General features: G+C 39.9%; 1 protein-coding gene across 4 annotated transcripts in view; it reads left to right on the top strand.

Moving 5' to 3' along the window:
• Positions 1–435: 435 nt before the first annotated feature.
• Positions 436–17,503, top strand: part of SCAF4 (SR-related CTD associated factor 4) — a 50,749-nt gene continuing 33,681 nt past the window's right edge. For 3 of the 4 annotated variants that reach the window (XM_069871028.1, XM_069871044.1, XM_069871037.1), the window contains exons 1-4: positions 436–786; positions 12,248–12,331; positions 13,750–13,794; positions 14,669–14,830. In XM_069871028.1, coding sequence (XP_069727129.1) covers positions 757–786; positions 12,248–12,331; positions 13,750–13,794; positions 14,669–14,830 — 321 coding nt within the window. In that variant the 5' untranslated portion in view covers positions 436–756. The remainder of the gene's footprint in view (positions 787–12,247; positions 12,332–13,749; positions 13,795–14,668; positions 14,831–17,503) is intronic. The other variant, XM_069871055.1, reaches the window with a different exon arrangement.

Below are 17,503 nucleotides of genomic sequence, written 5' to 3'. Positions count from 1 at the left end.
TCCCCTCTTCCCTTCCCCCTCTCCCTTCCCCTTCCTTCTTCCCTCCCTCCTTCCGTTCCCATCCCCTCTTCCCTTCCTTCTTCCCTTCCCCTTCCCTCCCCTCTTCCCTTCCCCTTCCCACCCCATCCCCTCTTATCTTATCTTCCCTTCCCCCTTCCCTCCCTCCCCGTTTCCTCCTCATCCCCTCTTCTCTTTCCTTCCTTCTTCCCCTTCCTTCTTCCCTTCCCCTCCCTTCCCCTCTCTTCCCCGGGGGCGGTGGCTAACCCCAGTCCCGTGTCACGTGATCCTCTCGCTCCACCCCCCCGGGGGCGGGGCCAGGCTCCCACACGACCGGGCCCGGCGAGTAAAAAAAAAAAAAAAAAAACGCCCCCCCAACCCCGCGCGCGTCACGTGGTGCTCGCGCGCGCGCTCCCTCCCGTCTCCTTCCTTCCCTTCCCCCACACCTCCTTCCTTCTCTAGTGGGTGGCGCGGGGCCGGGAGGCCTGCGCTATCCCAGGGTGCCGCGCGCGGCGTGGGCTCCGCCATCCCCGCTGGGAGAGACGGTCTGTGCCGGGGCCCTGCCAGCGAGACGCCGCAGCGGGCCGAGCGAGCGGGGCGAGAGACGCAGAGCGAGAGCGAGAGAGCGGGGGGGGGGGCAGAGCCGAGCGCGCGCCCGCCCAACGGCCATGCCCGCGCGCGGGCCCTGAGCGGGACCGAGCCGCCCCGCCGCTCCCTCCCTCCCTCCCTCCCCCGCCCGCCGCAGCCGCCGCCGCCGCCATGGAGGCCGTGAACGCCTTCAACCAGGAGGTGGGAGCCTGGGATACGAAGCGGGGGGTGGTGGGGTGGGGGTGGTGGTGTCACGGCGGCCGCCATCGCCGCTGTCCCCGGCCCGCGCGGCGCTTCCGGCCCTGGGCCGCGCGGGGCGGCCCCGCCTCAGGCCTGTGCGCCCGGAGGGGGAAAGAGCGGGGGAGGGGGGGCCGGGGCTCCCGGGGAAAATGGAGGCGAGCGGGGTCAGCGCCCGGCCTGCCGCCTGCCCGGGGTGGGCGCTCCGGGCCCCTTCGCTGCCGCTCAGCTGAGGGGAAATTCGTCTCCCCTTCCTTCTCCTCCTCCTTCCCCCCCTCCCCCCCGAGTTCTTCTGTCCGAGCCGCGATCCCTGCTACGAGGCGTTCTCCCTGGGTGCGTGTAATAACTAGGGGGGGGAGTCGAGTTTCAGGGCGCTCCTGGTTCCCTCACAGAGCTGGCGTGTGCGAACAGGCGGCGAGCGCGATGGGCCGGAGGGTGAACAGAAAGGGGGGGGAAACTGCAGGGCAGAGCTTCTGTTCGAGTAGAAACGTTCATGGGGATGGGTCTATAGTCCATCTGTAGTTCGTTTCTATAGAAACCACGTGTGAGGTTGGGTCTGTATTCCATCAATAGTTCGTTTCTATAGTTCGTATACAAACGTTTGTGGGGATGGGTTTAGAGTCCCTCAATAGTTCGTTTCTATAGTTCATATAGAAGCCACGCGTGGGGATGGGACTGAGGGATCAACTCCAGCACTAGCGACATGGGAGGTGGGTTGGAAAACACAAGGCATTCAGTCTCCATGCTACACAGAACATCCCTGCCTTCTGATGATTTTCTTTTTTTTTTTTTTTGATTCTTTAGTCAATCAGGTGCTCAGAATCGGAAACAAAATGGGCCATGACTGTTTTTTGCATAATAGATAACAAAATATTCCAGCTTCTAATTTATAAAGTTTTTGACACATAACTTAAAATGATTCGTAGATTAGCTGATGCTCCTGCCTCAGTTTGACAATTTGACTTTTGCAGATCACAGATGGCATCTAGAACATGCATATTCTTATGGCAGATAATCAGTTAAAGCGAAGCCAGAACATATTCAGGAATGTTTAATACATTTTGAAGGTTAGGTTGCTGTGCATGTTTGCTGAACAGAAACAGGAAAAATGGCAGACTAATCTCATGTGATGAAGTCATGCTGTGTAAAGTTCACTCCCTGCAAGTGCCTGTCATACACACACACACAACTGAAAATCTGCTCATCCTTAACAAAACTAGAGAACTGCAGACTGAAAAATAGGTAGCTACGCCTCCTGTTAATAGTGTTTTATTTTTATTTGCCCGTATTGTGTGTGTTATTGTGGTGTTTTGAAGCAGTGGTGTGAAAAGGCACAAAGCAGCCTTCCCAAATATGTTAAAATGGAATGGCATACATGCAGCATTTCCAGTTTTCAAGTAAACAGAGAAAAGAAATATTCTTACCTGCCTAAATGCAAACGGAAGTTCTAGCATATGATTGTTTTCACTCCATTCATTTCAACATGTTGCTACCTGATAAAACTTAATTGTACAGACAGTGCTTAGTGTTTCTCAAACAAAACACTCTTGCTGATCTGGTGGTGAAAGTATGTGGGACTCTAGAGCAAACAGTGTTTCTTGGTAATCTGTAAGGAATTGTTGTTTAGAAATGGGCATGTTTTATTTCATATATCTTCTCTCAGGTGTAGTAAAAGCGTGATGCTTTTGTTTGATACGATCGGAAATACTAAGTGAAATTCTGATGGCTGTCTGCTGGTAGGTAGTAAAACACTAGGTTTCAATTGAACATCAGAAAACTGTACGTGTTAGAACCACTGTTCTGCAACCTATGACTAGTTCCGTAGAACAGCTTATGTGTAAAGCTAGCATGTTAATAAATCCAGGGTTTGTGTAATTTCTGTCCTTCTGTCAGAAGTCATGTTCATGCTATTAGCTAAGAAGATAAAATCCAGTTCTTTAGACTGTTCTCTTTACTGTCCAGCATAGTTGCCTGAAGCTGTGCGTGCGAAACAATGCATAGTAAAATAAAGTGTGAAACATCTCAGACATTTTGTAGAGAGGAAGATTTACAGTCAGATATTGTTCAATTTCTGAGATTTCTCAGTGGAAGCGGAGAAAGTGAAAGAGCCATTTTACAAAAGGTCTTAAAGTTATTCACAGAGTGGTGGGAATAGTGCAGGCTAGTGAGTATGTGAGAAGTCATTTTGTCTGTAAGATCGCCTTATAATGTGTGGATGTTGTGAGGACTACAGAGGTACCAGTCTCTGCTCACTGAATAGTTAATTATTTTGCTGAGAGTGGAATAAATTCAACAGCCATTAGAAGATCAGGGTATCTACAGAATACCCTGGAGGTCAAGAATTCCTGAATTTGGTGGCTGTACAATACCACTGTTGGCAGAGAACTGTGGTTTTATAATGACAATTTTGACTTTGGCAGCTGTGAGTTTTGTGCTGGACTTCCCATCTATGCTAGAGGTGATATGCTTCTGGCTTTACTGTCTCTTCTTTTGTGGAGGTGGCAGCGGGTCAGCTCTTTGCTAGTCTACGTGAAGGGGGAGACGCCACTTAGTGCTTCATGTGATACGATCATTTGGGATTTTTTGGGGTGGGATTTGTGATGACAGCAATTTCTTGAACAGTGGCAGATCCAAGTTCAAACCATGACTGTGAATTCGGCATCCTCTACACTTTTAGATTGGTGTCCTCTTCGCAGACAAAGGAGCATAGGAAGGTAGAGAAAAGCACTAGCAACGCTTGTATTTATGCAGTTAGAACCATTTTATTGCAGCTGAAGCTGTTCACCTAGTCCAGTAAAAATCATTAGTAGTTTTGGCTAAGTTAGATTCCAGTTCTACTCGGAAGTTCAGTTTCTGTCCTTTGGGTTGGAGGCTTTTGAGGTATGCATGATTATGTTGCAGTGAAGTAACAAGGTTCTGCCCCTCAGCTAATTGAGATCAGTATGTGACCTTAACTGCCCATCTGAATTGTGAGGTAAAACTTAAATGTAGAGGTTGAGCTAGCGTGTTGCACTTAGCAATTGTGGCAAGCTAGGAAGGAACACTTAGAGTCAATTAGTTTGGCTCTGGTAATGGGTGGTAACTTAGACGGGTTGCGTAATTTGATCAGGTTTGGTTGTGTTGCCCGTTCCCTTAGTCCTGTTCTTTGTACCTGTATTTTGAATGTAAATTGGTTTTGCTGCTTTATTTTTGTCCAGCTGTACTCTGAGTAGCTGTTGCCAGCTGAATAGGTTCAACAGTTGTGTATTATAGTTTATTTTCCCTGAGGAAATTGGGTCAAACTATCCCAGAAGAATGAGTTAGAATTTATGTACTGTTAGGTGTATGTGTTGTCTTAAATTAATTGTACTGTGTAAGTAAGTCACAAAAGATAACCTGATAATGGTGCAAAACTTTGATGTGGTTTTTTTTTAAAAAAAAAAGCCAACAACAAAACCATACACCTGCCATACTGTGTAAAGGTTTTATTCCTTGTCATGTTTTAATTTAGGGGATATGTGTTTCCTTTTCTTTACTCTGAAAATCTTGAGGGATAGTTTACTGGTTATAAAAGTTAGAACTAGAGATTTCTTCCCAGTCTTGCTGCTGGAAGTAGAATAAAGTCAAGTTTCCTATTTTGTAATCATATATTTGTATTGAGCAATGCAGTGTATTCATGTAATCATGTGTCTCAGGCTGGTAATGGTTAATCTGTACTACTGAAACAAGTGATATCCCACTTAAGCATGCCTAGATCACAAACAGTATAGATACTTTGTGGGCTGTTCCTTTAAAGTTAGAGCTGCAGCTTTCTTCTTTACTATTTATCCATATTTAGTGAACCGGACAGCTGTATTTTTGATGTAGTATAGCTATCTTGTGCTAATAGTAAGACTTCATTTTGCATGTTCTGTTACAATCTGTTGCTCCCTGCTCATCCCCCTCCCCAGGTCCTGTAAGTAGAGGCTAGCAGGATACCCTTCACAGTGTTTCTTCAGCAGTTTCTGGAACTTTAGTTAGATTCCCTCTGTTGTATGGCGAAGCAACAAGGGTGTAACTACCAGTATCTGTGATTGAAGGAGAGATTAATGTAGCCTTTTGTGCATTTTGACATCTTTTGTCTCTTTAAGAAAACAGAGAAAGCTGGTACCAGTTGTAGCTGCCTAAAATGATTCCCGTATTCCAGTAGGTGCAATAGTCTGTATTTTTTTAAGTCAGTGCTGCCTCCCACAATTCGTGGGAGAGTGGGTAAGCAGTAGTTCCGATGCTGTTTGGATGGGGAGGAGGGGGAGAAAGGTAGGAGAGTGCTAGTTTAGTTTTAGTGTGGGTTTAGTCCATTATTTAAACTGTGAGATCCGTACAGAAATTACCACAGAACTAGCGTGCAGCTCTTTTGGGATGCAAGTGGCTTTGTTGTTTTTATGACTGTGTCATGGTAATTGAAGGGTCATTGTCGCTGTGCTCCTGAAAGAGCTGTGTCTGTTGCTTCTGGACTGAACCGTTTCCAGGAATATTGAAAGCTGTGGCGTTCTAGTAGAGATTCTTGCAAAGAGGAGAAACAAGATGAATGGCTTTTCAGGAGACATGCTGGACTTAGAGTGTCGGCACTGATCCTGAGAGGCAAATAAGTTAAAAAAAAAATTGTATCAGGAACAAAATTCTGTTCTGTGTACTTTTATATCAATTTTACATGAGTGTCTTTGTGAAGGTGCTTCTGCCTGGTGAATCGGAATTTGTGAATGGTGTTTCTGGGCCACAGAAGTAGCTTCATTGTTGAAGTACTATTTAGCTTCATCACCTGGGGGTCATATCTGATCAAATGTAAATCTCACTTTATTTTCCAAAGAATATAGCCTGACAGCCATGAATTTTATGGTGGTCTCTTACCTTGAGCAGCACCTAATACTTTGTATGCTTCACAACTGATGGTCAAGAATTTGAAACTTAGATTGATCCACTGAGTCACAGATTAGTGACAGAAATATAGAAGCCATCATTATCTTTTTCCTTTTCTTAGTAGCTCAAGCAAGAATGGGGTCCTGAAGGGGAAAGGAATCAATGAGTTTTACAGGAGAAGGAAAATGTATGTGGCTAACAGATTTTCTTTGGACCCACGTGCATTTTTTAAAAATCTGACCTTCTAAAGATCTGATCTCACACTAATAGTAATGGTGTTTTGTAAAGAAAATAGTACAGTATCTGTGCTGGGTAGTCATGTCTTCCATCATCCTTTTTTTGTTTGTTTGTTTTCTGTAGGCTTATGAACAAATAACTACAATTATACATCTGTAAGTGATTTGTAGTTTGGCTGTATCAGGTAGTTTCTAAATACATAATAAAATACATTTCAAAAAATAATGAATGAATGTACAGAGTGTCTGTGATTGTGTCATATATGTGTGTGGTGCCTGCTTAGAGAAATGTTCTTAGATGTGTAAGACTTGATGAAATTGTTGAGGGTGTGTCAGACTGCTTTGTTAAAATTGGAGAAGGGAAGATTAAATGAGAATATTTGTAACAATGGCGGGAGTGCTTAATATCCACAAATTGCTAACACAGTTTCTTTCAGTCGATCGTGCTTCTGTCTGTGCTGCTTTTCTGTGGGTTTTAATTAGTATATAAAAAAGGGCTGAACCACTTCATTTGTACATAAAGAGCCCTTCTTATGGCCAAGAAACTTCAGCAAAAGAGCAAAGTCAGTTCAAGTCTTAAAAGGTATTTTTACATTCCTACTATATTATCTCATGCTTAAAACAGGTAAATAGATTTAAGATCATACGTCAAGCTTGCAGCATCACAAAGGATATAAGCCTGATCTTTTTCCTTCTGTGCCAATGGGATCAGACTTACTGGAGGGCTCTTTCTCATTTCTTTCCTTGTAATTTAAGTTTTGGAAAGTGTATGAGCTGCCTTTTTCCTTTGACCACGCGTCTTAGATTTTACCCTTTACACCCCTGTTCCTTCTCTGTTGGCATGCATACATCACTGTTTGGCTTTGCTTTTCTTGTAATGAATTCAGTAACGAGGTAAAGCTGATAGCGTTCCTACATTTCAACTTGCTCTTGTTCTGGAGGCACCCTGTTCCTGGACATGCTATCTTTTTAGGATTCTAAGGTAAGGCCGTGGGTAAATTAGAAAATAGGGATTCTCCCCTTTGCTTCAAGAACCCGTAGTTCTCAGGTTTCTGTGTAAAATAGACCCTCAAAGGGCATTAATTGTAGAATGGCAGAAATTAAGTGTTTGCTTTTTGAAAGACTGAAAGCTAAAAGCTATCGTTCTGTCCTTCTCTCGTTATCCATCTCTCCTAGTGGGTTATGAACTGGAGCAGATTCTGGAGTTTGTTGGAAGGCCGCCTTAGTTCACTATTGCCACCTGTTTTCTATAGTACTTCTATATTTTACATTGAATTTTAGTTTGGGGGTGCTCTTTAAATAGCAGGCAGTATGGTTGGTCTCCCTTTTGCTTTCTGCTATGATTTAATGAGTGGCTCATCTTTGTTATTTAATTGCATTTATTAGCCTGAAAATGAGCAGGTAATTTTCCTGCCTTTGCAGTTCTTGGCTTTTTCATTATTATTATTTATTTTATCCTGTACTTCCATACTATTGTGAAAAGTATGCAGAAATACTCTTGTATGTGGCTTGCGTTTAGTAGTCTTTGTAATCCCTCCATATTTTTTATTGTACATGGGTTGATATGGAGCGGCAAAGAAATTATTTCTCTTAAAAACAATGTGCTTTTAAAAATGTGCAGCTACAGCACACAGACTTTTAAATACAGGCAGGGAGGTTCCAGGAATGGTTGGAGATCCCTAAATTGAAATTATATCCTAAGCTGTAGCTCATGTAAAATTCAGGTGTGGTTTTGGTTTTTTTTCATACTGCTCTCAACAGGTGAGACTATTATAATAGAAATAGGAAAGTTTTTCATATGACTTTAATGATTTTTATAGCATTTTGTGGGTTTTCTACTTTAGTTTTTCCTTGTGTATGAAAGAATCCACATAGACAGCGGGAGACAATTCGTATTAAGCTATTGAAATTATCAAAACTGAATAAACATGCAAATCTTCAGTAGTACTTGGATTAATTAGTTCTTACCTAAAAATAAAATGTCACTTCATTTTTTTTTCCCTGCTGCCTCTCCGCCCTGTGTATCACCCCCGTCCTAGTGAATGGGATGCTCTGGTTTGTCTTCATTGCCAAATGTGAATGGTTTGGAAGCAGTGGGCAGTAGAAATAGAGGCAGACCTAAGCAGCTGCTTTTTTTTCTGTAGTCAGTCATGTCACTGTATGGGGAAGGAAAGTAGGCAACAACTAGGAGTCATTTTTTCTCCCTCCAAACATCCAGTTTTGATTGACAGAATAAACAAGCTCTTTCCAGCAGGTCAAGCCTTACAGGGCAGAGCATTACAGGGACCGTCTCCTGTTATGAGGTTATCGTTGCCCTTGTTGCATTCAGCACATTTATTTTTTAACTAAAGTGTAATTTTTTGTTTAGGATGTTTCTTGAGCTAATCATGCTGCCCTTTGAGGAATTAGATGTATTATTAGAAGGATGGTCCTCTGAAAGTAGTGTTTGTTTTTTCATATATTGATTTGGGAAATGTGTATGAAAGAAGATCCAAGTCTAATTGAACATATGCAAATGTGAAATACGTGGACATCTTACTGAACATTCCTCTTATAACAGTGAAAATCTACAAGGAACGAGTAAGGTTGTTAAATTTGAGATTTACCCATCTTTAAAACACAGTTTTGACACATGTAACTATGATACTGAAAATTAAATAAAAATCAGCTCTAAAATAGTCACTTGGCATTCTAAAATCTTACGAAAATTTTAAAAGGTAACAAAGTTTTGCTGTGCTATTCCAAGAATGACAGAGGTGTGGGCAGGATACATAGATATGTGCACACGTATATGTATATATTTATATATGTGTGTATGTATATAAAAATATTTGCATCTCAGTTTGATGCATGTTTCAGCTGTAATTCATCCTGAAATGGGAATGTCTGTGTATATTGACCTCACTGGTTTTACTGTGTTTTCGTTGCTCTTGCCCAGAGTGCTGTCTGTCACAGCAAAGGAACAATTTACAGTGATCTGCTCAATCCTGTTCTTCCAAAGCTCTTGTTTATTTTTGCCTTATTAGACTTAAGTTTCAGCCTCTCATGTTCTTTAATTAATGACTTCTCCAAGCTACCATGTTCTTCGTTGCATCCTCCCTGGCTACTTCAGTGCATCTAGGTGTTTTCCCTTATTCCTGCCCTCTGGCAATTATTTTCTCCTTGGTTTGTTTGGCGCTTTGTTTTGTTTTGTTCTTTTTTCCCTCCATTTGTAACCTCATTCTTGGGCTACCTTTTAAGATGCTTTTTTTTTTTTTTTGCTGTCACTTGTGTATGGTGATCTTCTGTCCTGCTATGAGCTCTCGCAGTTTCCTGGTTGTCTCCCGTTGTGTTCCTGAAATATGAATGCTGAAGTGCTGCTTTCACCCTAGTTTCTTTGTTCTTTTCATATGGGGTTGGCTTCGTTTTCTGGAGGACCAGTTGCTTCTTGATGTGTAAAGGAAAGGATATGGAGTGTCTGTCTTAATGTTGGCTTCTTTTTTTCCTCTTCCCATCTCATTTTTCAAGCCTTCTGGTGGTTTGTTTGTGGGTTTGCTCTGGAAATTATATTTTATTTTGTCTTTCATTACCTTTTAAAACAGATTTTCCTGAGTTTTAATAACAGCACTGACTTTGTTCATGAAGAGTCTTTCCACTTATTCTGGAAAAATGTGATTAAAAGGTGAAATTGAGGGGTTTTTTTAAAAATAAACCCGAAACAAACTAACAAAAACAACCACAAGTAAACTCAACCATTTCTCCTGTCTTCTATTTGACAGCTTTTATCTGTCTGTACTGTGATTTCTCAGCAAGCCAGGGACATTATTCGAAGTGCTTTTTATGGCTTTAAAAATCAAACATTCTTGCACTAGAACTTGCCTTTTATGGAGGTTAGTAATGAAAAGTCATGATCTTGACTTGATGTTGGTGTCGGAAAAGGTCTTCCCTGTCTTGAAACACAATTTTTTTTTTTTTTGCATCTCCTGGAATAGGAATCAAATTAAGAAAGTAAATACCTTCTTGCCTACTCTTTGTATTTTATTGGTGTAAGGGTTTTATTTTGCATTGCTGAAAGTCATTCTACCATGTTGCCTTTTTTTAGCTTGTGCGTTTTTTCCTTAACTGACACGATGGATAAATCTGTGTGAACTGATAACTTCACAAGTATCTTGGACCTTCAAATGAATAGGAAGATAGAGATACATTTTTAAATGACATCTTACTTTCCAGTACACTCTTAAATGAAGATACTTTTATTCTCTTATTTTCCTTTATGGCAAATAATTGATTACATTTTTGGCTAGTGTTCAAGAGCTCTATTGCTTCTTTATTGTAAAGAGCAAAATCAAATTGTGTAATGCAAACCCAATTTTTCTGTGATTTGTGGGGAATATTTCAACGTAAAAATGATTGTGTGTGTAGGAAATACTGAAGATCACCATGTTTTTTTTCCTACTATTGAAATCATTACAATATAATGATTCTACTTTTAGTAAGCCAGAGCTAATACAAGAGGTTAAGCTTATGGGAAGAATAGAAAATAATACTTAATGAAGCAGAGCACCTAACCATTAGCTGTGATATAGAAGGAGGAATGAAAGAGTAATACTGGGATGTCCTGGCTTCTCTTCCTGCTTGGAAGATGGGAAGAAAGACTGGAGAAGAGAGAATGGTCCTGAAAAGCCAGTATGGATTATACTTTCAGGTCTAATGACTAATGGAACAGAAGCATGCACAGTACACCATAAAATCATAGTGCAGCATACAGTGTAGTTTTCACAACTGGTTATTTTACAAAGTGAAATTACAACAGTGTTTTATGGAGTTTGTAGAACTCGCTGTAGATCCAGAGCAGGCAGAGTGCCCTGGAAAGTGGCGAACGAGTATTGGATTTTTGGTGTCTTTTAGTGTGTGCTCATGCATGTCTACAAGTGTCAGAAGTAGTGTAGGACTGTTACTTAAACAAACCTCCCCATATCCCTAATTTCCCTGCTCTTGTAAAATGCTCTTCAGGAAGCAAAGTATAAGTGTTACGCGTTTCAGGTGGTGTTGGGGTCCCCGGGGAAAATGTATCCCTCTTCCTTCAGCTTTCTGTGTTCAATCTTTCTCTGGTGTTTCATCAGCTCTGATAACTCTGTGTGCAAGTTTTGGTTTCTCTCAGTTTCTGAAATGTGAAGCTAATGCTTACTTTGAGAGTTATGGTCAATACTAGAAGACAGAGTGGTCTTTCCTGAATGCCTAGGATCAAGATGACTTCAGTGTTTTGTAGTCAATTTCCTCACATGTGAGGTGTAAGTCAAGGTGATGCTGTTTGTAAAAATTAGGTTTGGGTTTCTTTTGCTTGGAGTCACTCTTTCAGATTTGAAGAGCTGAACATCCTACCTGTATTCTACATGTTTTGAATATAGAATATGCTTTCTGTGAATTCAGACTTTAAAAGAAAACGAAGGAGTATTTAAATGTAGCACACGCACATAGAATGTCTTTCTGTGCTTAATGTTTTAACAGAATAGCATTCTTCTTAACCTGTGATATGTTTAAAAACTTTGAAGTAGTGTACCTGGGCTGTGTTTATAGAAATGAGATCAGAATTACTCTGTAAGTTGGCTTCACAGTGTACCTCAAACTGTCATCTGTAAAGAGAAGTAACTTCTGAAAACTTTGCCCTTGAGGAAATAACTTTTCCACTGGGTGCAGAGGATTCTCCGAAACAATTAGTGCAGTTAATTTTGATAATATTATGGTGAGGTCACATCAAATGAAATGGTAAACATCTCTATTAAAAACATTTGCAATATCTGTATATGGTGGGATAACTTGAAAACTTGATATTGATTTGTTCACCATGGTGTATGAAAGTTGTCATACTTATAAGCACATTATTTTTAGACTATAGGTATCTGTAGGGCTGCCCTAATATTCCTATTTGGTAAGCAGACACTCGGTCTAATTTAAGTCAAGCTGCAGTTATTTCTGACTTATACTGTTTTTGTAAAATAGCAAGTTCCCGTACCATAAATTAGCAGTGTCTGTACCATAAGTTAGCAGATACTAATTTTTAGCATATAGTAATTTTTAGACATAAATGAAACTTTGATACCAGCTTTGTCAAAATCTGGTAAATGAGTGAACATGGATTAGTTTCACAAGGAAGACAGCCTTGAGTATTGTCTAGAAAGATCTGTCTGATAGAGTCTCTGTTTCAAGGGCCAGCCAGCATTGTGGTCATACGTAGTGTGGCATGTCAGTAATCACTCAGTTGTCTGAAATGTTGTCTTTTTTGTTAACTTCTTAAGCTTCAGAATACATTTTTAATATTTGTTTTCTCTATTCAGCTCTTTTCACTGATGGAGATGAAACCTCCTATTTCCCGAGCAAAAATGATTCTCATCACAAAAGCTGCCATTAAAGCTATTAAGGTAAAGTACAATAGAACAAACACGAAACTGTAACGGTAGCAATTTTTTATTATTTTACTTCTAAGTAACTGCATCTCTGCATTTCTCAGCCTTAGCTTCATGAATGTTTTATTCTAGTTGGTGTTAAGAATGTTATCTAGAAACAAGTGGGTGGTGAATATCATCTCTTGGTTTTAGACTAGTAGCATAATGCCAGCTTGGTTTTCTTTCGATCATTGCTTTGTAGTGATAAACCCAGTGAGGTGTTGTGATTTCTCTGTGATAAAATTTTAAATGGTGCAGGATGCAACTGCACCGTAGCATATTAAAACATAGCAGACGTTCTTATAAAGTAGATCCAGAAGTGTATCACTAATATTGATACCGAAAATGTTGGCAAATAGAGCTCTCTAAGACTTGTTTTGGAGTTTTAGAAAGGAAGCATCCTTTATCAAGCTTGGGCAACGTGTGGGAATGATCTCCATCAATCATGTGCAATGAGACAAAGGCTAGTTACAGAATATATTTCCCAGTTACATGCATATGTATAAATTTTCCCAGAAATCTTACGCATATTCTATTACTTTCCACGGTCTAATTTTAATGTTATGAAACTTTCCAACAGTCAAAAGTCTTGCTAATTTAGAGCTGGCTCCAGCACTCTACTTGACCTTGACTTCCATATTAGTAAGGATTCCAAACAGAGGTTACAGAAGAAGAGACGTCTGTTTAGCACAAATCGTTCCTCACACAATACGTTACCATTTTCAAGGAACAAACAATGTCTAGAAAACACCATTGTAAAGAAAATCTGCTGTCAGAGGGACATTCTGTATAACTTTCAAAAACCACAACTGCTTAGACAAAACGTAACTGTAATTTAGCTTAAATCGAAATACTCCTCTTTGAAATATTCCATGTATTGTATCAAATCCCTCCTTTTCATTTTGGACCTTTGATTCTCATCTAAAGGTCCACACCACCCTTCTTCCCACAGGATAGTAGGCAAGGCAGAATAACACCAACATAGATTATCTACATCTATTTTAGAAATGTGATCCCTTTTCAAAACTGTGTTTTACACAACTTCGTGCTGAGAGGACTATCCCTATTACAACAGTGATTAACACTACAGTTTGTGACAGGGAAGCCAGCTACCCAGTCAGTGACATTTGAATATGTTAGAAGCAGTATACCTTTTGTGTACACACTGACATGCTTCTGACATAAAGGATGGCTTGTTTCTGTCTGTCCCTCCATGAAATCTTTTTCTCTGTGGTTGATTGACTTGGCTTGGTAACACACTTCTCTTTAGAATGTGATTACAATATTTTGTAGTCTTTCCTTAAATGGTAGTAAGTACAAAGAGTTATAATACTTCTGAATTGATGCACCAGTGTGGAGTAGATAATAAATTAATCTATGTATTTATTTTCCAGCTCTACAAGCATGTTGTCCAGATTGTGGAGAAGTTTATCAAAAAGGTACAAACCTACTGATAAAGATATTGTCCATATTTGTTACTAGACATTATTAATAATGCTAATTAGTAACCAAAAAGGCTTCTGTTATTCAGGGATTGAGGGAAGAAATTATATTTTGTTAGGGTTTTACACATTTGATATCCCTCTATGTAATCTCCTCATATTAGCTTTCTGTAGTGCATTAAGAAGGGGAGAAGAAAAATTGTGAAATTCCTCCTTCCTCCTCTATGCAGCAACAAAGGAGGAAACTAGAGTCACTGAACCTCAAATTAATTTCACTATCTGAGATAATACATATTTTCAGAAAATACAATTTTCATGCTTGCCTAGGCATATAGAACGATAGGCTAGTATTTAATACTTGGTAAAACCAAACTACAGTGCTGCCTAAAGTAAGTTCTTCTGAGTGAACAGCGGAAGTACTCTGTCATTCAGAGTCCCTCAAAGGCCTCCAAAGTAAGGGATTTTGCATTACGTTCTGGAGAATAGAGTTAGTGGAAGTAGTTCCAACATGCTGAGTGTGAGTTGGCTTGATATCAGTTGTTGCACTGTACTGTAATGTAGTAGACCTGTTGTTGCACTCACGTGTTGTCAACTTAAAGGTACTTTAAAAGCAGTAATTTAGAAATTAAAACCTACTTCAGGCTATGCATGTATTTATTTACTCTCTCTGAAAATGAAAGCATGAAAGTGTGGTTTTGCCCTTTCTTTTCTATAAACAAAAGTAAAGCACTAGAAGAATTGTACATGAAACAAATGAACTTTTTTTTTTCTACTAAAGTGTACTAAATATAGATTTTGTGCAAGGTTATAAGGTGAATGCATGTTACCTTATTAGTGTCACTGCATAATGGAAAATTATTTTTGTTTTCAGTGCAAACCGGAATATAAAGTCCCTGGATTGTACGTTATTGACTCTATTGTTCGTCAGTCCCGTCACCAGTTTGGAACAGACAAAGATGTTTTTGGGCCAAGATTCTCTAAAAATATTACTGCCACATTCCAGTATTTGTATCTCTGTCCATCTGAAGACAAGGTATAATTACAAATTCTCAAATGTAGTTGTGAACAGTGCTACCTTGGTGTTTCCACTTATGTGAAAGTTACTTTGGTGATTCTCTACAGCTGCAGTAGTGAATGTTGTTATATGAAATGGTAAAACATGCTAAGAAAGATTGTCAAATGTGATAGTTAAATAAAAACTCTAGTTAAAGTATTTATTTTGCCTAACTTCGTGTCACAGTTTAGCCCTGACCTGGCTAAATTTCAGCAGCTAAAACCATGCAGTTGGGCTCCCAAATCCCTCTCCCTCCCACCCTCAAGGGAAAGGGGGGAGAGAAATGAGAGGAAAAAAACTTGTAGGTTGGAAACAAACTACTGCTTTAATGTAATAATGATGATAATGAAAATAAACGGAAAGTAATAAAATATGTACAAATATATGAGATTGCGCTCCCACCCCTCAATGTCTGTAAGTCACCACAAATACTGTAGAGTAGACACGAGGGAATGGGTTCATGGTAGGAGGGAGCTGAGCTCAGGAACTGGATTCAGGAACATATGGATCAGGAGCAATCAGACAGACAAGGTCCTCACTGGACATCGTCTGTTGCAGAAGAGGAGGAGACCCTTGTGATCTCTCACTTTCATACCGAGTATGACGTATATGAAATGGAAAGCTCTGTTGGTCAGTTTAGGGTCACCTGCCCTATTTGCCCCTCCTTGCAGGTGTGGCCCTTTTTTGCCAGCTCAAGAATGGCCTTGGTTAATATAAGTATAAGCATTGTCCTTTTTGCACACCAGTGCCTTGCATTATTACTTTTAGAGAAGAACACTGGCTCAGAAACATGCAGTTGGCTTTCAGAGAGTGAAATTACTTAGAGCAACTGAGTTAGTCACAGAAACTCACTCTAATTTAGCTCAAACCACAACACTTCACCAATTCTGTTTTGCCTGCACAGATACTTCAGCAGTGTGAGTGACTATGCCAAAACTTTCTTCCTGAGGCTCCTTCAGGAAAGCTTAGTATGGAAGGTGGTGTCTCTCACAAAAAAAGGGTCTCTAGGAGAGGGTCTGGTGGGGTAGTCAGTGAACGTTCTGCTCCCAAATATTTTGTAAGAGTATCATCATATCTATTTCTTCAGTCTTTACATATCACATAGTCAAGAATCTAATTCCTGTTTTGCGTTGTCAAGACCTTGGTTTAAAGTCTTAGTTTTCTTAGTTTTGCTGTACCTGCTGATAGAACAGAGGCTCAGAAAGTGTCCTGAATGATGCCGTCCAGAAGATGGCTTTTATGCCCTATGTCAGAACATTTTTGAAAGGCTCCCAAGATAAGTGTGTTTTGGAAGTTGCCAGGTTGCTTACCTGCTCTTTTTCTTAATTGTAGTGCTATAAGAGCAAAATAACTCTATCTATTTGACTTTCCCCCTAACTTTCTAATTAAGCTTTCGAAAGGCTTTGATGCTCAGTAGTTTTCTAATGTGGAACCTTAGGCCTTTAGGCCTCAAATCTCATATTCTGAAGCTTCTGGGTTAATACCCTAGTAAAATACAGCAGTCTCTTCTTTCTGTCTTTGTTGTTATGATTTTGTTTGTATAAATGAATTAAGACTATCCATCTCCTTTATGGAACTACCTGATACCTCGCTGCTAAAATAATTACAGTGCTTTCCGCTAGGGGAGTAATACTATTTATAACATGCTTGCTTTAATGAATTTCAGTACCTAAACAAAAAAATCGATCTGCAGATACACAACAACCATGGTTGATATCCAAAGAGAATTATACTTTTTTTTTTGTCAGCCTTTCTGTAAGAGTAATATGTGGCTGAAAGCAAGACTATTAAATTTATTCATTTTTTGGCCTTCATATTATTTTCAAGTCTTCTGAAAAGATAGAATACACAAAGTCAAAAAATGCTGCTGTTTTAAACTTAGCTGGTTTTGAGTCCAAAATCTTACTCAAAAATAGCCATTTCAGATTTCTCTTTAATTGATCATATTGTAGAAAAAGTTTCATGAAATAATTTAATCACTTAGCTTACGGAATTATAGGTGGATTTGCATGACTGTATGTAACTGTATGTAACTGTATGTAACTGTAATCTTGAGACATGAAGGAAGAGAATTGATTCATTCTTAGCTACAGCAGAAGTAAAAAGTACTTAAAACATTTTCATGTGCAAGTCAGATGGACAGCTACTTCAATATAATATGAATTCTGACTTACCTGCTTGCATGTTCCAACTGAAGCAGCACGTCTTGTTAGATATTATTGTTTAGTACTGTGCTAAAGAATGAAAGACTAATTTCCAGCTTGCTCCTGAAAATTTCATTGTTCTTAATGTGAAAAAAAGAAATGTGCTTAAAATGACAGCTGACAATCAGAGGTTCTAATTTAATCTTTCTGCAGTGATCAGTTAGAATGCTTTCCACTTGCTTTCCTGGTCTTTTTAATAATAAAGGAGATGAGCTTTCTTATGTCAGCATAGGATTGGTTGGGTTAGTAGAAAGAAGTTCAAGCAAACAGATCTTCCAGCTTTAAAGTGGCTAGTGACAGGACGCGGGGAAATGGCCTCAAGATGTGCCAGGGGAGATTTAGGTTGGGTATTAAGAGGAGTTTCTTCACTGAAAGAGTTGTCGGTTATTGGAATAGGCTGCTCAGGGATGTGGTTGAGTCACCATCCCTGGAGGTGTTTAGAAGACCA

Source organism: Phaenicophaeus curvirostris, chromosome 1, assembly GCF_032191515.1.
Source record: "Phaenicophaeus curvirostris isolate KB17595 chromosome 1, BPBGC_Pcur_1.0, whole genome shotgun sequence".
NCBI lineage: Eukaryota > Metazoa > Chordata > Aves > Cuculiformes > Cuculidae > Phaenicophaeus > Phaenicophaeus curvirostris.
Note: the sequence above shows the minus strand (reverse complement) of the source record. Positions and strands in the feature narration are given on the sequence as shown.